The sequence below is a fragment of the Lissotriton vulgaris genome, chromosome 5, assembly GCF_964263255.1.
Source record: "Lissotriton vulgaris chromosome 5, aLisVul1.2, whole genome shotgun sequence".
Taxonomy (NCBI): Eukaryota; Metazoa; Chordata; class Amphibia; order Caudata; family Salamandridae; genus Lissotriton; species Lissotriton vulgaris.
In genome coordinates this window covers 509,600,202-509,624,611 of record NC_141693.1, presented here as the reverse complement: position 1 = coordinate 509,624,611, position 24,410 = coordinate 509,600,202, and the positions used below count along the sequence as shown (strand labels likewise).

The 24,410-nt window shown below is 43.9% G+C and overlaps 1 protein-coding gene across 1 annotated transcript; it reads left to right on the top strand.

Annotated features, from left to right (window-relative positions):
* Positions 1 to 2,375: 2,375 nt before the first annotated feature.
* Positions 2,376 to 4,067, top strand: LOC147711147 (syncytin-2-like). The gene has a single exon (XM_086920115.1). It carries the CDS (start codon positions 2,738 to 2,740, stop codon positions 3,839 to 3,841), a length of 1,104 nt encoding a protein of 367 aa, XP_086776241.1. The 5' UTR covers positions 2,376 to 2,737; the 3' UTR covers positions 3,842 to 4,067.
* Positions 4,068 to 24,410: the final 20,343 nt, after the last annotated feature.

Genomic DNA, 24,410 nt, shown 5'->3' with positions numbered 1-24,410 from the left:
CGCAGGAAGATATGCAGAACGCAGATGAGGACACCAGTAAGTCACCACTCCCAGATACACCCGACCCAACACTTCCATATACAATTGATGACACACAGCAGTTTGACATCATTGCACAGTTGCACCTCAGAGAGATACAAGAAAGTGCCCAAGCTGAAGAAAAAGAGTTATGGAAGAAGAGGGGAGTACAACAGGATGCCTCAGATTTTATTTACAGACAGACAATGACAGGGAAGCCTGTCATGCCACGGGCTCTTTTGCAAATAGCACTTACCCAGCTGCACCTTCCTACACATGTCCCTCGTGATATCATGTCCTCTAACCTGCAGGCAGAATGGTTTATCCCCAATGCACATGAGCAGATACAACTCTATGTCCATCAGTGCCTTATCTGTCAGCAGTATTCACCCAACCCAGCTATGAAAACAGTTGCTTCAACAATCCCAAGGCCTAAGGGTCCCTTTAGGGAACTCCACATTGACTATGTGGACATGCTTGACAGATGTAACAATTACCGATACCTCATCGTGGTAGTATGTCCCTTCTCACGATGGATTGAGGCTGGACCATGTGTCCATTGTGACGCAAAGGCCGCAGCTACCTTCCTACTTCGTGAGGTCATAGGTCGCTGGGGATTACCAGAATCTATCCGCAGTGACAATGGCGGCCATTTTTCAAACTCCATCTTTGAGACGATAGCCACCATGTTAGGACTAAAACATAAACTTACTTCAGCCTATCACCCACAGAGCAATGGTATTTGTGAGCGCCTCAACGGATTGCTCAAAGCCAAGATCAGCAAAATAAGTGCCACTATTGGAAAGAAATGGCTCTATTGCCTCCCAATTGCTTTGTTTGCACTCAGGAACAGCCCCAGCTCTGATCATCACCTCACACCTCACCAGCTTGTCACTGGCAGATCAATGAATATGGTTGTTCCTTCCACCAGACCTAAAGTAGACAATGAAACGTCTTCTGAGATTGTGAAAGCTGAATTATTTGATTATTTGTGTGCCCTAACCCGTGCTGCTAGGTTTCTTTCCATTCAGACATCCAAGACAAAGAAAAAGGACGGCACAATTTCCGATGAACTTTTGCCTATCCGCCCTGGAACACAGATCTTCATAAAGAAGCAAGTGCGGAAGTGGAGAGACCCTAAGTACGAGGGACCATACCTGGTCATTGACTCTTCACCCACTGCGGTCCGAATTGCCGAACGCAAAGCATGGGTTCATTTGAACCACGTGAGGATCCACCCGGCACCAACAGAGACTTGAACTTCAACAGGAAGGAGGGCATCTTATTTCCTATGACGATCCAAGACCGTGAATATGGAGATCGAATGAGGGTCTATGGAATAAGAGACAGTAACAGACCAACGCCTCTTACCAAGATTTCAGTTAAAAAGATATGTACAGTCACTCTTATATTATTTGTTATGTTCGTTGCTTCAATGGCTATATTACATTGGCTTGCATTACAAGCAGAGAGAGAGAAGGCTATATCAAGTCAAGTTAGGCCTACCATCTCAGTAGGATATCACATGCCTAAAACAAGTCCTGGTAACATACTAGATGAAGAATACACCAGCAATGGCTGCACCACCCCTGTACCCACGACACCTTCCACACCCTCTGTAGACCACACCGAGTGGGACAGGGTACTTGATATCACTGTGAATGCCCCTGGGAAAGGTGTCCCTAGACGTTTCCGTCAGCATAAAAGGAGTGTCAGGTATAAAATGGGTCGCAATAAAACACCAAGGAGATATACCCCTCGCACACAACGTAAGGAGAAAGACACAGAACAAATATCAAACTGGGTTAGTGATCTCCAGGACACAGTTGTGTACACATTCGAACAACACTCTATGCCTGATTTTTTCTCCCAGCGCCCTGGTATGTCAGTACAGAATGATGGTACCCATAATGCATTGTTAGATAATATGTGGTACAGAGACATGAGGGAGGTGGGGAGAAAAGCCACGAATGATTCCTGCTTTGTGTGCTCATACATTCCACATGCTGTAGGTGCAGACAAATTGCTCATTCCCAAAGAGATTCCACCGGCCACTGCCAAATGTCTCCTACACCTGTTCCTTTGCCGCATACATGGTCAGATACAGCTCCAGTCAGCAAAAATTAATACAGCATTTGTAAACGTCTCAGACTGGGACAACAAGTATGTTACATTCACTGTTGTTTCTGACCAAGTAGAATTTGAGAGAAGAATGGAAGTCTACCATGAAATGGGAGTACCTACCAATATGATACAGGTCTGGGAATATCAGTTTAGAAAATTAGGATACTTCACCTTCCCAACACCCCCATCAAAATGCCACTCACCAGAATCCCAACAGACTAACCATACCCATAACGCATGCCCTTGTCAGTGGAGACCCATTCTGCGCCTGAGGGCCAATATATATTTTAATAACAGATGGAATGGGCCACATGATTTAATATGCAAGGCAGCATCCTTAGGTAGCCCGGTTGAAGGTCAGGAGCATAAGCATTATACAAATGAGACTATTGGGAGGGAATGTGCTGAGGTATGGGCACAAGAAACTAGAAGATACACTCTCAATGAGGGTACAAAGTACAAACCTAAAAGAGCATACAAACTTAAGTCTCCTCTCCTTTGCTTCCTAGGTACCGGAACAGTGCCTGTGGGCCGAAACACAAATTGCAGTCACACAGTGTTTAATTTTGACCTCCAGCACGGTACCTCTAGTCTCATGGACATCTACTGGGCATGCGGCGAGCACATCTACCTGCAGCTGCCCCCCCACTGGCAAGGACTATGTTCCATTGTGACAATGCATGAACTACATCTTGTTGTCCCTGCAGCGAACATTTCCCACATCCACACACACCCAATGGCAGATGACGTTACCCTGCTTCATCATGGGAAGAGAGAAATAATGAAATACTTCTCAGATGGCCCTTTTCAGAAAATACCTCAGGATTACAGACTCTTCAATGATGCCGAACTTTTCTTTGGGGGAGTTATCCCCATGTTCCAGACTAAAGCCAATGCTCGCTGGCTGCAAGTGATCAGATATGAACTAATGCAGCTTATCAACAACACCCGGGATGGGTTCAACGCCGTGAAAGAAGAACTTCGACCTCTACGACTTATGGTTCTAGAGCACAGATATGTTCTAGACCAGCTAACAGCAATGAATGGTGGTGTGTGCGCCAAGGTGGGAAAATCCTGCTGCACGTTCATTTTAGCGAACGACGCTGACAACGGAACACTCACGAAGGCCATCGAGGATTTGGACAACTTGGGGAAAGAGATGCATGAGGAAGGAGGTGCTGAAGCAGATCTCTTAAATGGCTGGTTCAATTTGAACTGGATGCCTTCATGGCTGTCTGCAGTGCTTAAATTTTTAATGCCAATTTTCTGTGTACTGTTATTGTTGTGTTTTGGATCACAGATACTGATATACTGTGTAAAGAAATTTAGTTCTAAAATGATAGGGATGAATTATGCAGGCTCAGGTTCATATACTGGAATTCGTAGGGCTAAGGGAGATGATGGAGAGACGACAATGATGAGCATAGTGGAGTTGACCATTCCTGACTCCCGCCCATTGCCAGACATTCCTGTAATTAGTCAATATCAGGTCCAGGTGCATAGAGTCCCATCACGTTCACCACAGGGGGACTTGATGCGTCCCTATGAGACAATGTGTGATAACTTAGGGAAGACAGATGCAGATTCAGGGAAAGTGCAGGACAGAGATTCAGAGGAACAGCCTCTTTGCGACTCGCCCTGGCCTCTTCCCCCATCTCCAGCTAAGTATGCAGTTCGAATGGTGTTTAAAGATGTTTGATTGAGTTCGAATTTCGAACTTGAGGGGGGAATGTTGGAGTAAGAATTTTTACCTGCACAGCTATCCAAGGACACACCTGTCACCTGCACAACATAACCCCTGTGTAGGCCCTGCTGTTTAGAGGTTACAGGCCTCAGTTACATTGCCCTGGGCACTGCCATTTTCTCTTAGCTTAAACAGAAGCAGAAAGCAAGTCTGACCCAAGATTCACCCAGCTGCTCTTGCCTGCAAGGACCTGCACCCCTACCAGGCCCCACCTCATTGTATATTTCTCACAAACAGCAGAAGTCAAGTTCCTCTATAAATCTTGCAACATACCCCACGTCCCCCACCTAAGCCATGAATGGAATAAGGGAAGTTCCCACCACAGCTACGTCAAGCCAGATATCCGATAAACTGAGGCTAAGGGTGGCGAAATAGTATCGCAGATTGACTGATTGACACATGAATAGGACCCCTCGAAGCAATGCTAACACATTTCTGTCGTCCATTGATAGTTTATTATTGGACTTCCAGTCAAGTGGCAGTTCTCAGTCTAGACTGAAGTATGTACCACAATTACAGGAAAAAGGCCATACCTAACCCTACGGGTGGGAAAGGTAGAGAGCAGTCCAGTAAATGACAATGGACAATGGACGGGTATGTGATACGTGGTGGCGTGGGATGACGTAATTATCGTCTCACGTGTTTTAGACAGTATAAGAAGGAGCCCCGCAAGAACATCAGCGGGCAACTCCTCGTCTGTTTGTAGGTATTCAGACCGAGAGTTGTCTCCAAGGGCCCTTGATCAAATGTTCATACTTTTGTGCATGTAAATATTTTACTTATGTTATGTTTTAAACTGCTTTTTAGATAAAGTCATTTTATATCTGCATATGTACTTTTTAACTTGTTCTCTACATTTAAGCATTTATACTGTGGTCTTAGGACATCTCACTGAGATAGCATTTTGAGTGTACCTAATGATAAATAACATGTACTCTGCATTCTAATGTATCTTGCAGGATTACACTTATGAGCAAATGTGAGTATTCATCTATGTGAACAAGCACAACCATTTTTAATCTGCCTCAGTACTCATAGGTGTACCAAACAAAATCTCTCTCTCTTAGCAAATGTTAAACTGCACTTTGTAAACTATTGTAAACTAAAGCTGGTCCATGTGACTTTCAAGAGAATGCTGGGTACAGGACCAAGTACTATATAATTTTTATGTTATCACTGATTATTTCTAGAAGCTGTGTCTTCAAATAAATTGTACAACTCCAAGCTTCAGTCTCCAAAAGCTCATATGTATGTTTTTTCCTGTTTTAGAGCAAGAGGTCCAGGACAGCCCCGGTGCAATTTAAGCCGCCCTATTCCCCTTGGTTTTCACTCACGGTCTCGCCAGCGCGGCTTCTGAAAGCTGTGCGCTGAGTCCCCCTGGCCCCTCCTGCCCCTAGTAAATCATCCCCTTCAACACTCTTCCCGCTGTGCTCTTCCCGCTTCGTGTGGGGATTGCCTTGCTGCTACTTCAGTGACGCTTGGGTGAGGAGGCAAGCACTCTACGTTTGTGGCGGTGCTTGTGGACAACAGCTCGAGCAGGGCTGCGAGCGAGGGTGGGCGCAGGACTAAAAGTCCCAGGAGCGCCCGCAAGCCCCCACTGCTAACACCTGGGCCGCTCTCCCTGCAGGCTCCTCCCCTCTCACACTGACTCTATATAAACTATAGACTAGTCCCGACCGAGCGACCGGGAGACGCCCGGGACAAGGGCGGGACCGTCTGTGGCCGTCAGGGGCCGAAGGAGGCCGGGCTGGGTCAGGTCACTGACACTTATTGTTTATTTATTTTACCCTGTTGTTGTGCCCCTTTGGGGTAGTTAGTTTGTGGTTTCAGGTATAGATTGTTACATTCTGTCCAGCCGTTGATATGTCTAGCTCACTTCCATCTGGTGTGGGTGTTTCATTCCTTGGGCCTCTCGATAAATATTTCGAGAAGGCACACAAGGAGATAGATAAGGAACTCCTTTTGGCCTGAGAGACGCGCTGAGTGTCGTCGCTCTATTGAACATCCTAAGCAATTACCACTGTCCACTCAACCAGATTTAAATAACGCGCTGGAAATGGCTGCCCAAGGGAAGATGGCCAGTGAAGCAGATTTGTTTAGTATGGACCAAATTCCCAGTATATTCCGGGCTCCTAATACTTCCCCTGCACGTTCCATTATCAATAGTGAGGGTCACTCAAATAGCCCTTCTCCTGATTCTATTAGTCTTATTGATTTTAATACTCCAGTCGTTCAGACTATGGCGCCCAACCTGCACTCAACACTTGCAAATCACTCTTTTGACAGCGCTGGTCCATGTGAGAACATTCTGTCACATACCAATAGTGTCACCGGATCTAAGCCCACTAAAACTAAAAGGGCTGTGTGCTCCCCTCCTAGGAAAAAAAGAAAAAGGGTGGTGTTGAAAGAAAAGGTTCTAGTCAACAAATCCTTCCCCCCTTTTTAGTTAACCCCACTACCGATTTTACGGTACCTCCTGTGGTTGAGGCTCTCATAGGTACTCTCTATAATCCAACTCTACATGAGGATGTTGCTACCGGGTTTAACAAGGAGTGTTTCGATATTTTTGAGAAACTCCTAAAATCATATATGTTACCTTTGTTGGAGTGTGTAAGGATACTGGGTGAAAAAATGGATCGCCTTCTGGCTCCTGTTGCTATACCTCTCCCTACGAGCACTGATAGGCAGCCTGATCCACCATCTAAGCCTAGTGCCACCATTATTGCTCCTAGAAATCATTCTAAAAATAACAATAATATTGAAGGCAATACAAAACCTAAGGCTCCGGATCTGGCATCTAAACACCCTCGTGTAACTAATCCTGTTAAAGAGAAACCTATGGTGGTCTCTAACAAGCCATCCCCTGAGGGAACAATCCTACCCGTTAAACAAGGGGCTGTCAAATCTGACAATCTCACTCACAGACAATCTTTAAATCGTAGGAACATTGTAGATCTCCCCCCTGATTCAGCCAATTTTGTCATCATCCTGATGGGTGTGGCCCCAATTTCTAATGGGAACAGGGAAAATAACGCAAATCTAAAAAATAAAGTCATCTTCTGGCTGAAAACTAACAGACCTCTTCCTGCCCATCTAAACGGGGACATTATTTCAGTTAGAAGATGCAAGTGGGTGGGTCTTCGCCCAAAGGATATAGAGGGTGATACTGTGATCATTAACTTTAGGGATCATAGAGTCGTTTCCCACCTTACCGATTGGTATGGGGGAAACAATGAGGGAGGGATCTCCACGCGGAATCTTAGCTATTTTTACCCCGAGACTCTGCTCAAACCACCTGGCCAATTTCGTTCCAAAAGAGGTCACCAGTCCCTTAAATGGTCACATTTTACTCCCAGTTTACATGGTCCACCAATAAACCCGGAGGCCCTGTTTCGATCTTATGTACAATCTAGCTACAACAGCTCTACACCTACTCCAAACTGGGTTAACCCCAAGCTCCAGTTTTCTGGTTTTCCCTCTACATCAGTTTTTTCGCATTTTAGTCAGCCCCAAAGTCTTTATCCCATCCTAAATAAACAAAGTAATTATCTCCAGCCTAACGAGTATTGGAACATCCCATTGAGGAACCTTTATGAGCCCTTATTGGGGCTAGAGTTTAATGATTGACCAGTCATTCCATCCTGGGTTAAAGATGGTAATTCAAATTGTAAGGGTATTGCAGATGCCCTAGTCAATTCATTCTGTCATGTAAAAATTTCAAAGGGCCAATTAGCCCTAAGTGTTAACGGGGGCTCTGCTTATTTGTGCGGGACTGGCGATATGGAGTTGGTACCCGAAACTGTGTTATTTGCTGATCCAACTGTTGAGAGCGTTATAACGGTGCCAGGTATCCAGGGTGGGCTCCCCTGTACCTATACCGATGATATAAGGAGGGACAGTGTTTCTACATATGGAGTTGCCCCTTTCTATGAAGAAGTTGCTCCTTTGTTTGACGAAGCTCACTCCCCTGCCAAAGATATAACTAGTGTTCCAGCAGTCAGAAATGGTACCATCCTGGGTAGTTGGAACATAGCTGGTCTTAAGTCGCGCATGTGCATTCCTGATTGGACCAACTTTATACGTAGAGGTGACGTCTGGCCCTTTCAGGAAACCTGGGCACTTTTACCATTGTTCCTCACTGGTTACCTGAACTTTAGTAAACCAGCTATTAGAGGTCAAAGAGGTCGAGCTATGGGTGGCTTGTCAGTTTGGGTTCGTTCGTCAGTATGAGGGTTTGACAGCTGAGGAAGTTTTTGTTGATAGCCCAGACATATTAATGGTTAGCATTAAATCCACCAGTGGGTTGAATATTTTGTTGATAAATATATATGCTAGGGGCATCCAGGGTGGTAGGGTCTCGCCAACCCTCCTCCGTCTGGATGACTTCTTAAGTGATGCTTCGGCAGTTGGACATTTGGTTGTAATGGGTGATCTAAACACCTGTTTTGAACCACTGAGTTCGGATGATGGCCTCTTAACTGAGACTGAGGATCTGGCTTGGGGGATTACTCAACTTGACCTAGCCCCGATTAAAAAATGGTCTCAGGCAGCTATTTTTATTAAAGGTTTGTGTCTGGACCAGGGACTACGTGCCCTAAATGGCATAGTGCGATCCGATAGGTTGGGCAAACACACCTTTAATAATGGTAGACATAGTAGCCGCATCAACTATGTATTATTGGATGTTAAACTGTGGCCTGTGGTAGTGGATATGGAAGTAAAGTCACGCCCGGAAAGTGATCATGATCCATTGGTGGTGGAGTTAAGGGATTTCAGTTTTTCTGGGTCAGTCAAATGCTTGCCCAACTTAGTTCAGGATGAAGTTGTACTCACTAATGACATGAGGAGGGTACGTTGGCCAAAGACGTTGGCCAAAGATCCTGAAGCACGTAAAACGATTAGATCTTTGGTCTCTAATTGCCTGTCAGAAATCTCCAAATGTGATTCAGAGGAGGTGATTAACACTATTACCAATACACATAACAGTTTGTTTACGTCTTTAAAAAAACTGTTTATAAAGTCTATCTCGAAAAAGGGTACCAGGGGGAATAAGAAAACCTCCAACTGGTTCAATGATGAGTGTCGACGGACCCATGTAGAACTGTTTAAAGCTCTAAAACTTAAGAACCCTACTCTAATCAGGTCATGTAGGAAGGCATTTAATGTTGCTAAATGTTCTGCCAAGGCCAACTGGGATGAAGAACGGTGGTCAACACTAACGGATGCATGTAGTTCTAGGAACATGCAACGGTTTTGGCACCTACTTAAATGGGGTTTGTCCCAGGATGACCGTCCAAGCCCAGCCTCGGTGGATCAACAACAATGGGTTCGTTACTTTGAGGAACAATTTAGTTGCCTCAGTAGCGCGCAGGATAATATTTGCTGGCCACTGTCGGTTGATCCTCTAGAGTTCACGGCTAGAGATGTAGAATCAGTCTTGTAATCTATTCCAAGGGGAAAGGCACCTGGTCCTGACTGCATTCCAGCAGATTTATTCCAACAAGATCATGACCTTTGGGTACCTTATTTAGTCCAGCTGGTATATGCCTTGGCCAAAGGTGCAAGGGTCCCCGAGTCCTGGGCAGGTGCAGAAATCCTGCCTATTTATAAGCAAGGTGATCGGTCGGTTCCATCCAACTACCGGCCGATCAGCCTTATAGACGCGGTGCAAAAAATCACAGCCCGTCTTGTTCTTGCCAGGATCCAGGAATGGATTGATGAGTATAATATTCTAACCCCACTTCAAGCTTGTTTTAGGTCTCATGTGAGCACCCTAGACCAGGCCTTCCGCTTCATGCTTCTTTATTGGAAGACGGTCCTCTTAGGTAAAGGTAACCTCTACGCAGCCTTCGTGGACCTGAGGCCTGCTTTTGACCTCGTTCCGAGGGCTGGGTTGTGGGAGTGTTTATTAGAACTGGGTATGCCAGCCCCCCTTGTACTCCTTCTGGTGAATTTACATGTGCATACCTATGCTCAAGTCCGCTGGGGAAAACCAGGGGAGGTGACGGATAGGTTTCCTGTGGCCAAAGGTGTTAGGCAAGGGTGCGTCCTAGCCCCCACCCTTTTCTCCTTATATATTAACAGGGTTACTAATTATTTTGATAACCATCCTACAGACGCCCCGACTTTAGCTGGAATGAAAATCCCCCTGCTCATGTTCGCTGACGATACTCTCCTGATCTCAAAAACCAGACAGGGTCTCCAACAGGCCCTGTCGAGGTTTGAGTTTTTCTGCAGCGAACATGAGCTTGAGGTGAATGTGTCCAAGACAAAATTTATGGTACTAAGAGGACACAATCAGATCACTGCAAGGGTTACTATGGGGGGTACCCCCCTGGAACAAACCAAGTTTTTTACCTACTTGGGAGTTACATTCAGCGAGTCCCTAAGTTGGTCCCACCAGGTTGAGCTTATGGCTTTAAAGCACCTGCAGATAGGTGGGGCTTTAATTAAAGAGCACAAAGGCTCTTTTAACCTGCCAATTTCTCCACTAGTCAAGATTTATGGTTCAAAGGTTCTACCCTCAGTTTTATAAGGGGCGGAACTATGGGGCTTTAGCAAACTGGACCCCTTGAGAACAGCCCAAAATAAATTCCTCAGGGTGGCAACGGGTCTGCCTCAGTCAACTCCACGGATCCCACTTTTGTATGACCTCGGGTGCCAACCTGTGGAGGACCAAACGAGATTTCGTCCACTGGCATTCTGGCGACGTCTATGGACGACGCGGGAACTCCATTCATATGCTAGGGCTTGTCTGGAGGTTAAAGATCTTCCTGGTTCCTTAAACATAGGTTGGTTTAAGGATTTAAGATCAACCCTATTTGCCCTGGGGTATGGTGATCTGTAGTCAGATCCAGAATCTGTAAACTTTCCCTCAAAAAAAGATGTAAAATTGCACTATTGGGACTGGGTGGTTCATAATAGACATCTGAGATTGTGTTCCAGCAATCTTACCAGTCTATTTATCGTCTTTAAAGACGTCCCCAAGCTCGAAAAATATTGGGACATGATAACAAAGCCCCTGGATCGTAAACTATTCCACCAGTTCAGATGTGGTTCGTTGCCTTTAAGGGATTTCACCAAAAAGTGGGGTTCTGGTGGGACCGGACACTGTCCAAACTGCCTTGGCCAGGGCGAAAGTTGAAACCATTTTTTGTTTGTCTGTCCTTTGTACAGTGCCCCTAGAGTCAAATGGTTAAGCCTGGTCTGTAGAAGCCTAGGTACCCCCTCGGCTGTTGAAGCAAGCAGAATTTTAAAAACGAATCTGTCCCTATTAATTGTTGTGGGTGTAGCAAAATATTTAGGGTGGGCTTGGATTCTTAGAATCAGGTTCATCAAAAATAAACAACTAGGGACCTAATAATGTTTTTATGTTTACCTGTTTATGAGTAGTTCATTATATTTTATGACCTCTGGTACTCTTTGTGTCATTTCTAATCTTGTATTCATCCACAAGAATTCTGTATAAGTGATTTAATATGGTTTTAGATGTTTTTATCTAGTTTATACAAAAAGGAGGCAGACCTGGAAGCAGAGGTCAGCCTGGGACCAGGGTTCAATTCCCGGCTCGGCGGGGTCTTGAGTCCTAAAATGTCCATGGACTCGACAATTCTCACTCTGGTGCCTACTCGATTCACGGGTTCACACTCTGCGACGGCCCCTCGCGGTGGGATGCCTGGCTTTCACCTTGCGGATACCCTGCCGGGGTTATCTCACAAGGGAATACCAGGTCGGGTTCCCTAAGCAAGCGCTTAGAGACCGGTTGGTGATTTGCGCTATATAAATTCATTTACATTTACATTTACATTTCTACAGATGAATACAGATAGAAAACATTGTGTTTCCTGTCTGTATTCATTTTTGGCTTCTTTTGAGTGACTCCCCATGCTGAGATTAATGACTTTCAGGCCAGTAGCTGTGCATATTGGCAGCATGGCAAGTTACAAAGCGGAATGAGATTTGCTCAAATTACTGCATATCTCAACATGTATTTGCGCTATTATGCTAATGTTTTCATGTGGGTTTACTATTTTGTTATTTTTTACTGTGTAATGTGTTAAAACGTGAAAGGCCTCCAAGTATGAGTGCACGTTTATCTGTTAAATAAAAGCAGAAATATACGAGTTATCACCTCATCTGTTGACAAAAGACAAAATAAATATATATAAAAACCAATAAGATAGCCACAAAATAAATATGGATAAATACATACAGAAATGTTCCAAAAATAAAATACCACATGTAAGTCAACCCTAAGGTGGGCCTGTTGTCCCCCATAGGGTTGGGTGAATTGTAATTAAAAGGCTGAACATGCACTCTTAAGTTTTAAATGTCCTGTTAGTGAAAACATTTCTAAATTCATATTTCACTACTGTGAGGCCTACCTGTCCCATAAGGTAAAATTGGATTACTTTATGACATTTAATACATTTAATAAGTGCCACATTTTGATTGGGACCAGGCAGCCAGTTCAGGTTTGTTATAAATGTAACTGTAATGGAAAATCCTCTTTATTAGTAAAGTTGGAGTTTTAATTACAGTTGTGAAATGCACTTTTAGAAAGTTGGTATTTTCCTGCTGTGAGAAGTTGGCCTGGCATATGACATCCACTAGTTTTAGTGGGCATCTTCACCAGTCTAATCGACCCTTATTGATGGTGGTTGTAAAGTAAATCTTATAGAAAGCTATCCTAGTGGTAGCATGAACCAGCAGTCTTCAGGCTAAGACTTCAGTAGACGATTAACCAAGTTGTTTTACCATATATAATCCCTTGAATACCAAATGAAAGGACACCACACAAGGTATATATCAAATATATATGTATTTAATCTAAACACAACCCCTCTGCACTCTTTATGAGGTCAAAGGTTAAAATACAATACAAGTCACACAGTTAATATATGATAAATTGCACAATATACGTTATGCCCGAGGGGCCTCCTAAACCATATACTAATAAAGTGGTATAAGTACCATGTGAGAGTTAGAAAGCAGGTCTGGGGCCTGTGGAATCGCTGAGGCTACACTAAACAACCAAAATTTAGGAAGTAGGAGGCCCACGGGAGACGCGTGCAGTGTCTAAACACAGTTGCGAGTTACCATTAACTTTCTATGGGAAATGAAGAAGTTACAAATATGCAATTTAAGGACACTTCCGGATGGACTAGGATGGAACCCTTTTGAACTAGGACACTTCGAGAGTCAAGACCCACAGGAGCACCAGAGTACTCGTGTTACCTCACCCAGGGAAGCCAGGTGCATAGGTGTCTTTTCGTGTCGGGTTCCGTTGTCGTTTTCTATGGAGAGCTGCAAAGAAGTGCTGCAGGCGACCAGAGGAAAAGTGTCCAGGTGCATCCAAGGGTGGATCGGTGATGTGAAGAACCTGAAAGCAGAGGGGACAGAGTCTGGGTCACTAGCCAGTGACCAGGAAGGTACCCGGAAGTAACCAGGCTACGTTGCGTTGATCTCAGGTAAAGAGGTGAAGCTTGTCTCTGCAGCCACGAGGTCCAGGAGGTGTCAATGACAACTAGGAGCTGGATTAGAGCTATCCCACAAAGGATCTAGTTTATCTGCGGTGTCGGTATCCAGACTGGACCCAACAAGCCTTGGCAAACGCAATCCACACAGGAGATGAAGATTAGCTTCGTGTAGACAGCGGGTCTGTGGCGCTTCTCCTTTGTAGGAAAGCTGGAGCAAGACAGGAGCAACCAGGAAAGCAAGGTAAATTCAAGATGGCGTCTTCATGGGGCTCACTAGCCAACGGGCAAGGAACTGGGAAGACACGTGAAGCTCAACTGCAAAGGCTGGGCACTCATGGAGTGTGGGGGCCTGGGCTTCAGTGCAAATGTTGCTCGGGGCTGGGGCTTCTCGTAACCCAATGCACAACTTAGTGAGGCTTCAAGAAAGGAGTGCAGGTAGCAAAATGCAGGATGACCAAGACGTTCGGTCCCACGTTTCTCGTGTCCGCCACTGGTCTCAGCTTTGCTGTGGATGTGGATCAGGGTCAGAAAAGCCTGGAAGTTTAGTTTTTGAGTCACAGAGTTTCCGGGTTCCGACAGCAGCCTTGAAACTGCAGACCGGGTAAGTTGCTGTTGGTGCCTGTTTGCACAGGGTGGTCACTCCTTGACCACAAGGGAGATGTCTTCCATCTTCCAGTCAGAATGAAATGTCGAAGCTCCAAGATATGTCTTTCAAAGATTCGTCCAGGATAATCTAAAGTCCCAGGGACACAGCTCCTATACTTATACTTAGAAAGGGGGCTGGATTACCTGACTAGGTGCCTCCTATGGGTGAACCTGAGAAGGGAGTGATTACACCACTTTCCCTTTGTCCAGTTTCACAACAGAGCAGGGCTGGAGTTCCCCAGCAACTAGTTTGTATTCAGGCTATGCATGGAGCACCTTGTGTGCCCCAGGCAGTGTCTAGATGCATTCACTGAATGCAGCCCTCCCTGCCCCAATACATAAAACCCCCTGCTGGAGTTTTGTACAGCAACAGGAGGTCAGACTTGTGTCTGTGGCAGCAGCACCCATTTTGTGATGCTGAGGCTCTGTTTAACTTTAACCGGGTAAAGAAGTAAGCTACATGTCTTTTCCCTCTAGAAGTGTGGAATGCTACCCCCACCGCCAGAATTGGCGGGGGGGTAGTATTCTAAAGTGTTTGACACCTTACACGACATGTTTTGATAAAACCAAACCAAAGTTAGCATTAACTGCGAGGATTATAATGCACTTAAGAGTATATGGTAAGGCTATATCATGGAACAGCTATAAGGAGATGGTTCTTAAAGCTGCAGAGGGGCTCAGCTCATGCTAGGGCACCCTCTCACACAAAACCAAGCACTCTGCCTCCAGGATTGTCGAGGCCTACCATAGGAGTGTCTTATAGGTGTATATGTGTCTATATATAAAGGTAGATATAGGTATACTATATCTAAGTGAGGGGTGATTACACCACTTTACCCATGCTGTGTGAACAGACCTGTGGTGTCAGTTTGGAAGGTAAACCAGGAGTGGCAAAATACATGCTGCAGCCTATGCCCTGGGTACCTATGGTACACTATACAGGGGCTCACAAGAGTGACCCAGTAACCAATCTGGTATGTACTTAAAGTACATGGTATCAATTTAGAGAGAGAACAGCTGGGCTGTGGGTCTGATTCGCATACCCACAGCCACACTAAAGTCGAAAAACCAGAGAATCACAGCAAAAAGTGGGGGTGACCATAGGAAGCAGTCCCTACTCTCTCACACCTGCCCTTACTCCTTTTGTGCCTGCAGCCTGCATTGGGTCACATGACTGTGTATAGCTGACCATTAGGTGTGCCTGAATGAGCCATCCACTGGCAGGATGGGGGTGGAAAAGAACACAGCCACACTTGCAACTGATTATCCTGTGGTCTTTCTTCACACAAAGATCTTATCAATTCCACATTGTCACTTCAGCCAACTTATAGACAGTGCACGGTATACAGGAATTTCCATGCACTTCAAAGAAATGCTTTAGAAGATTCTCCCACTGTCCAAAGGAAGGGCACAAGGGTAAAAAATAACACTTTCAGACCCACTCTTCAGTTTACTCCTGGACCTGTGGAAGGATTCTCAGCAGACTACATGCTACTGTGTATTCTGCTGTGCACTCTTTAAGACTGCTTTGCTGTACGTGGAAGGCCTGGTTTATTGCCTGGAGCCTGCCTTGAACGCTTACAGGCCAACACTTCCGTTCAGCCTTGCTTCTTCACTTGAACCCAGGACTATCAGCGTAACTACAAGGGCTAGTTTTCTGGCTTCCTGTTCAGAGCCACAGGGACACAAAAGGCATTCACCATCTTGAACCAGCACAGGTACCAAGCCTGAGTGAGTCCTGAACCCCTAAGTGGTGTCCCCCAGTCCTTGAGCCTTGGTTGCTGTTCTAAATGAGTCCATATGACAAAAACCCAAAACTGAGGAAGTAGAATATTTTATCAAAAACTGCTCTGAGAACCAAAAGAAAACGGGGTCCAACCTGCTTGCCAATCTGTTAAAGGTGCATTGCCGGTCAGATAGACTTCGCACTGTGTCCCACTATGTTCTTCTCTGCAGCAGCAATTTCTGATCAATGGTCCTTCACCGAAGGGCTCTCCCCGCACCTGGAACTGTCTTTGGCTATAGCCTTCTGCCACGTCCCACTGGAGATTTTTGTATTCCAAAAACAGAAACTGAGGGCCAGATTTACAAACCCCTTGCGCCACTTTTACGGTGCTGTTGCGTCACTTTTGTGATGCAACGGTGGTGTACAAAATGTGGCCAATTTACTACATGACGCATCTAGAGAGATGTGTCACATTGTAAAGGCCTGCGTGACATTCTACCTGCGTCAGGTGTATTGTATGCAGGGTAGGCGTTCCCACGCAGGAAAGCCTCGTAAAAGTGAAGCAGTGAAATCTACAAGATTTCAATGCGTGACTTTTAGGACACCACTGCATCAAAATCTTACGCCTGTTTGAAGCAGGCATAAGGAGTGACACAGTGTATTCGAAGTTGGCCACAACACGCATTGCTGAAGTTGCATGGTACTTGCAACACAACTCCAGCAATGCGCGACTTTTCCACCAACAGATGCATCAGAATTTCTGACGCATCTGTCAATCCTTGTGCCATAGTGCGCCGTATTGTAAATACGGCATATCTATGATGGTATAATGGTTTTTCCCTCATGTGCAGGGAAACTGACGCATCTATACAAATGCGTCTGTTTCTTGTAAATTTGCCCCTAAGTCTGAACGCAAATATTTTCACCCTGTCTTCAAATCAAATTTCCTTGCCAACAATGCTTGATACTTGTACACTGCCCCAGCCTTGCCCCACTGAACCTTACCATCTCAGAATATTTTTCTCAAAATTGTTTCTAAGTCTCAAGGTAAGCAGTGACTAAACTCAGTAAACGTCTTGTATCCGAACCATGCTCCATCGCAGTTGGCCTTATGTTTCGACTTTAGCCTAGACTTGCGTGACTAGATGTCTCCAGTTGGTGCTTTGATCTTTTAGGCATTTGTTTTTACTTAAAATTTTAAAATATCATAACTCCTTTCTTCTGATTGAATTCATGTCCTTTTGCTGTCAAAATAATTTATTTAAATTTACTTTATTTTTCTAAATTGATATGGGAATTTTTTGTGTTATGTTCATACTTTATTACTGCTTGTGTGCTGCATAAATAATGTATACATTGCTTCTAAGTTAAGCCTGAATGCTTTTTGTGCCAAGCTACCCAGGGTTACGCACAGGTAAATTAGTGAGTTTGTGTGGACCACCCAGTGAGGGAATGTAGTTGTTACTTAACCTGGGGTCACACCCCAGTCAACCAACAACCCAATTTCTCACAAACACGAATAGCGAGTGTGAGCAGCTGCTCACTAACTGTGCTCTAGCTGTAGGAATGTATCCCCCAAATTACTCATAATTACGTGAACAGGAGTAATCACATAATTATCGTTAATTCTGCATCAAAGAGTAACACGGAATTACCAAAATTACACCAATAACTCAGCCATAATTCAAATTCCACCAAGGCGTAGTTCTTACACTCGTCATTATTTTACCTTGATTGCAAGGGTGCGACATCCAAATAGGTGTTATCAGGACTCCCTTCCCCAATGGTCTGTGAAGTAGTGCCACAAACTGGGTATCATTTAGAAAGGCAGAAAAGCATAATAATTTCCAACAGACCAATACTGAAGAAAATCACCCACCACCAAAGCTCCCAGATCCTAACTCCAGCTACAATACCTCTGTAACTGAGCTGTCAACTGGAAAGCAAGCAAACAGGTCTATATCATTTGGCATCCAAGACATACTGAAAGTCCTGAAAACCTGCCAGTCTAGACATCAAGCACTGCTGTTACACAGGCTCCTCTAGTAGGTATACAACTGTTACAACAAAGTTTTTACAACGCACTACCATTACAACGCAGGCATTACCACGCATACCATTACAACGCATTGCGCTGGGGGGCTCTCTAGGTTAGGGAATAAGTATAATTTTATATCCAACACCTTCCCTATGGTCCACAGGGACTGGAGTTGGAATATAAAATTATACTTACCACTATCCAGCACCTCTAAGCGCTATGCGTTGTAACGGTATTCGTTGTAAATACCGCGTTGTAATGGTATGCGTGGTAAAAGTATGCGTTGTAACATCATACATCCCTCTAGTACCAGTCCGCCACCATGTTGCATGATCACTGAATATACTTTCCTGCTCTCTAAGCCTTCAGATGTAAACAGAATTTGCTGAGTCCTGGCCAAATCTGCTAGGGGGTTTGATCTTGTACCCCCTCGTCTGTTTGTAATGATAACAGCTGTCAGATTATCCATATAGAGAAGGACTGTGAATCTGGCCCCTAGCTAAGGTGCCTGCAAAAAACTCTAAACAATTTATGTGCATTAAATACTATTTCTTGGACCATCTTCCCCTAGTCGTGAATATGCCACAACTGACTTTCTGTGCCACAATACTTGCGTCTGATTCTAATACAAGATTTAGGGAGTAGGAAAAAAGGCCTACCCTTTCCAGGGGTCTTTGTTGCTTTACCACCAATGTATTCCTCCTTTGACTTCAGATCTATGGGAACCATTTCTGAGAATCTCAATACTTGTTTGCAAGTGGCTGATCATCTGTTGCTGGAGAGCTCCTTAATAAAGGGGTCCTGGAAAGCCTACTTGCATGGAAGATGAAAGAAGGCCTACCAGTCTAAACAGATGCCAAAGAGAAATCTGCTGCTGGGCCAATTTCATCCTCAACCTTCTTTTGATAACCCTTAACTTTGCATCTCAAAGTAAAAGCATTTTATGTTCTGAGTTCACTACAACCCCCCCAAAAATAACTCCTTCTTAAAGGTCCTAGATCAGCCTTCTCCACATTTATGATAAACCCCAGTGTTTTAATTAACTTTATGTCAAAAAAAGACATCTCTTGGCCTACAAATATTATACTGTCCAAGTACACCATCATCCTCAGTACCTGGGCCCTGAGAGATGGTGATAATGGATTTAAATACTTTCTGAAACACCAGGGAGCACAGCATAGGCCAAATGGTAGGGACCTGAACCTGTATAGCTGCCATTACCAGAGGAATTGTAAATATTTCTTGTGCACTTGAAAAAGTGGCACTGTTAGAAAAGTATCCTTTATCTCCAGATACATCCTCCAGTCTCCTGAAAGGAGGCTATTCCTGAGACTGAGTAATGTCTACATTAAATGGTGATAGAGATAAACTAGTTCAGACCATTCAGAATTATCCCTGGCTGATATTTTGTGTTCTTCTTCTCAACCAATAATGTATTGCTTACACAACCTCTGGTATGTAGCAGATAAGGCTCTATTGCCACCTTCAGGAGAAAATCCTGCACCTCCTGTGACATCAAATCCACCCCTTCCTGAGCTACCTGGATTAGAGAGGAAAGTGGTCTGAATTGGTGAAGCATAAAATATATTTGAAACCCCAGACGGTATGAAGAATCTCAGGGTTGTTTGACATTTCTTTCCATTTTAGAGGAAAACGGGCAACCCCGCTACTTTTTCAATGGGGAGGAGTTAATTCCCACCTTGAACTCCCCACCCCCTTGCTTGTCTTCTCTTGATGCCAAATCGCACTTCCCTCTTCCTTTGTTGGGAGAAAATCGGCCAGGAATACCTTTACTCTTGGCTGTTGAAGGGAGGTCTGAAGTAGGCTGGAGAGCCGGCAAGGCGAGACATGGTTCTGCTGGCCATGAGAGCGATATGACCCAACAATCTCATCAGTGAGGAGTGGGCTTCATCTAGTGAAGCATAAGCTTACATACAAAGCACAATCTTGCTAATGAAGTCATCACCAAACAGAGATCCATGACTGTTCAGTTCAACCTTGGATCCAGCCTAATACCCACGTGCTTGGTCTATCCTCAGTAAAATACTTTTTCACGTTTCGGGCCATTTTTGTGCATTTGCATTCCGCAAAAGAGCATATGGCATCTGTGCCCACCTAGAGACTATCTCTAGAGCAAAGGTTTCACTTGTAGCCTTTGCCTCTTCAGCCAGACACAATATCTCTAAAGCGGTTTTAGGGTGTCCAACATCGTATTCTGACATGATGTGTAGACACTATCAACACACTTTCTGGGGTGCTTACCCCTTCTACTTAAAAATGTGAGAATGTTTGTGCCCACTGCTGGGGTCTAATTGATTTATATGTAATAGTTGGTCTAGGGCATTGTGCCCTAATTTTAGACCTAGTGGCTCTGTAGATAGGATTACTGATCATAGATTTTATATAATCATTGACAAAAGGTTAGGAAAACTACTTGGCAAAGTTCATGTGGTGTAACAAAACCAGATCAAACATGGGATTGTGTTTGGCATCCAAGATTACACTTCGTGGGTCGTCAGCCGATTTAAATTTCGTGGATTAGTGGTATCATCATCAGCATAAAATGCATCATTTTCTTATGAATCATCCAAATACTCATCAAACAATCGTCAATAGACCATTTATTTGAACAAACTGTACTTATACGTGGGTCCTGCTACCAGGACTTTTAGTCCTTTTCACATTGTGGAATTGAATGGCCACAATCCACATTATGTTAATTCCAGTGCGAATTCTCAATGAATACCAAATATTTATTCTTAATTCATTTATTGGCCCACAGTAGGTGCAGATAAAGTAGTAGGTATTGCTATTGCATCCGTATCACCAATATCAAAGAGACAAAGCACCCACTTTTCGAATTGATTTGGACTCACAATCCATAAAAAGTCGTAGAGGTTTCTTTTAAAGACATCCACTTCCCCTGTTTTCCTAATGTAAATTCTAATTAAAATTATCCATACTGTCAATATGCTATCAACAGGAGATTGAACAATCACAGTTAGTCAAAGTAAGTTTTTTTTTTTTAAATAGACAAACACACAAACAGTTCAAATGTGCACCCACACTTTTGAATGTTCACAAATTCTTAATGACCTATTCCTTTTTCTTGCTCTCCATGTTAGGCCTGTGTCAATATATCAAACAAGCTTTGGCATAGCTGAAAGGTCTCGCCAATAGGACCTTATAAATGTCTAACTATGCAGTGGAATAGGGTTTGGGCGGGGGGAGGATTGGGTGAATGTAGCTTTTTTTAGTCAGGCAGTTATAGCTATGCAGATCACGGATGAGCATGGGAGGGGGCGGGAAGAAAGTCAATACAAAGTACCATTAGAGTTGAGATCTCAGCCAGTACTCACGATGTTGTTGCGCTGTCACTGTAAATCAAGGTGATGAAGTATCTTTCACCTTCTCACCTGAGGCACGGTGTGGGGCCATGATTCATTAGACGTGCTGCCCACTGATTCCTATGTCCCGCGCATCACTGGTCTCCTCTGAAGATGGTTCTGCACGCTACCAGTGTTTCGTGGAACGCCTTCAAGTCTCTGCGAGACAGAAGGACGCACTTCTCTATTTAAGTGACATAAACAACGTGTATGACTTCAGCGAGGAGTACTTGCTCGGTTTAGTGAGATCCGAGTGGTGGTTGTGGTGGCACCTGGGCGAGGAAGCACTCTCGCTTCTGATGAGGACTATTTGCTCGACTGGGGCCTTCTGAAAGCCTGCGCTCAGCCTTCCCTCTGTGTGTGCTGCACCGGTCGTAATAGTGGTTGTGGAGCAATTTTGGCAGTAAGGGAACAACACAGGCAAAGGGAATACGTACAATGGGAGGGGGTGGGAAGAAAGACAACATTGACAATGTGGGGGGCGGAAACATAGGGAATATATCAACGGAGGGGAAGGGAGCAAAGTGAACACCGACAATGGGAGGGGGCAACATATGGAATACAGACAGCGGAAGGGGGGCAGGAGCAAATTGAAACACAACAGGGGATTATAAAACAAGCCAACACAAAAGAAATAGTAGTGCACTTACCAAAAGATATGGCCCATACTGAACGGATCCAGGTAGCACGGGCAGTCACCAGGGTGTGACAAAACAGCCCCAAGGCGGGACAACAGCACTCTATTCCCCAACTTAAACAATAGAATTCATGAAAGCAGACCAAGCAGCCAATGAAATAAGGGTGGACATCTTCAAACTTACCATAGAAAGTACAACAGCCTCGCAAAACAGTGCATGCGCGCTGCCTCTAGGCTCGACCTAAAAAACATGGTTTTCACATACTTTCTATGCACTCTTTGGCATCTAAACAAATTTAGAACAACCACATGATCAAAAAGGAAATCACATTTCTTGCATTTAAACCCTTACCCCCACATGCATCATTGTTTCATTTTGCACTTCCTAATTTGCGATTTTTAGGGAATCGCAAATTAGGAAATGCAAAATGGGATGCATGTACATTTGTGCAAAATGTTTGAGAATCAGTAAAAATCGCAATTTTTACCGATTCTCAAATATTATGCGAATTCCAAAGTGCGAATTCGCACTTCCCATTGTTTCCTATGGGCCAAAAGGCCCATAGGGATCAATGGGAAGGCTTTAACAAATTGCGATTTTCATTTTGAAAATCGCAATTTGTTAATGCATTTCATGTGTGCAGGGGGGGTCCAAAGGACCCCCCCCTGCACCCCTGAAATGTATTTTTCGCATCATGTTACACACACACATGTCCTAAGGACATGTGTGTCCGTAACATGACTGCTTAAAAAAAGCATTTTTAAGCATTTTTACACCTTTTTCCAAATTTACCGAGTGGTTCAACCACTCGGTAAATTTAACCCCCTAATTGCGAATTCGCAATTTGAAAAATATTCATGCATTGCTTTTAAGAAATCGCATATTTGCGATTTCTTAAAAGCAAATGCAATTTTAGAAATTGCAAAAATGATGCAAATTCTAAAATTGAATGATGCATTCCAAAAAGCTATTTTGGAGTCGCAAACGGCCGATTTTAAGGAATCGCCCCGTTTGCGATTCCAAAATACTTTGATGCATGTGGGGGTTAATCTTTAAGGGGAGAGTCCAAGACCTTAACTCTTAGGCCACAAATGACTTGAAAAGAAATAATAGAAAGAAGGATTAGCCTGGACAGCCTGAGTATGTAAAGCAAAGCACTTCCTATGTACACGGGCTGTCAGTAAATCATATTTGAGGAGAAATCATGTTACAATGCACAAGCTCTTTGGCTACCATGCCTAAAGCTAAACAAAGTAACTCTGTATAAACATTGAAACTCTTTAGAAATTGTCAAGAACTTAGTGCAGCACATGGCAATTATAACTTCATTCAAATGCAGTGTTCAGCTGACGCTGCCATTGGAAAGGGTAATGACCTTTCGAAAAAGCCAAAAATAATGCATACACCTCACTTTTTGCCAGAATAAGCTTTAATCCGCATTAATATTAATGATTAGCTTAATAACAATAAACAAACGTCCAAAGCACTCTAATTGTATTGTATTGTAGTATTGTATGTGGATTTGTAGAGCGCGATTGCTGCCCTGGGGCGTCCAAGCGCTAGGAACCAACAGAGGTTGACTACGCGATTGTCTATAATAACGGTATAACGGTACCACGCTTGATTAGAACATTAGTAGCAAGAAAAGAAGAAGATGGTAATGGACGCCCTATTTATAGTGTGGGTGTGTTTCTTTTTTGTAGTTACTTCCTGTACACGGCGGCTGGATTGTGGGAAATGTATACAGTGTGCTTTACATGCGCTACTTAAAATAAGAAACAGGGGAAAACTGCATAACAGAGCCTCTTGTCGTGCAATACATGTACTCTTATAAAGGTCCAACTATTGGCTTTGCTAATGCTTGTTGCTCATGCTATTGATGTGAGAATGTAGGCTCAGCGTAGTCAAGATAGAATTGCTTTCACAACCAGCTCATTGTAGGCTTCCTCACCCACCACAGACCTCTCTACCCCATTTTTGAGGCGTCCAATGTGAAAAGGAGATACACTTCATAATCACTTTTGCCAGAAATGCGAGATCATGCTTTACAATGAAAATAAGAAATGTTCTTCCACTGCTGCCTCGTTATGGAATTGGTAAACAAAACATAATTTACTCTCATACATTGCTTCCTCACTTTTAAATGAGCCTTCCTTAAAATTACCATCACAGTTCTAAACTCAGGCACAGATGTTTAAAATTATTGCCTATAATTCCACACTTTATCACGTTCTAACCTTTTATGCTTTACTGGTTTATGTGACATTTACCTTTAAAAGGGAAAGCACTATCAGTAGATTGCACACAGAAGAAACACAATGCATTTTGGATGAGGAGAGGCATGATGAATGATCAAGGATGGTTTATGGTGTTACCAGTTTGTACAACCAATCAAGAGCTTGCCCAGCACTATTGTTTGGACTTTTTTGCCTGCGACTTTTCAATTAAGATGGGGTTAATGTGAATAACATTCCCTCACTGGGGATGAATAAAAATGAAATAAATGCCAAAGCAGAGATAACAGGCAAATATTTGTGCGACTTTTCTAAAGAAAATACCAAAGGAGTGCTCATTTAATTTGAAATATGTGTTTTTGCTTAATTTAATCGTAA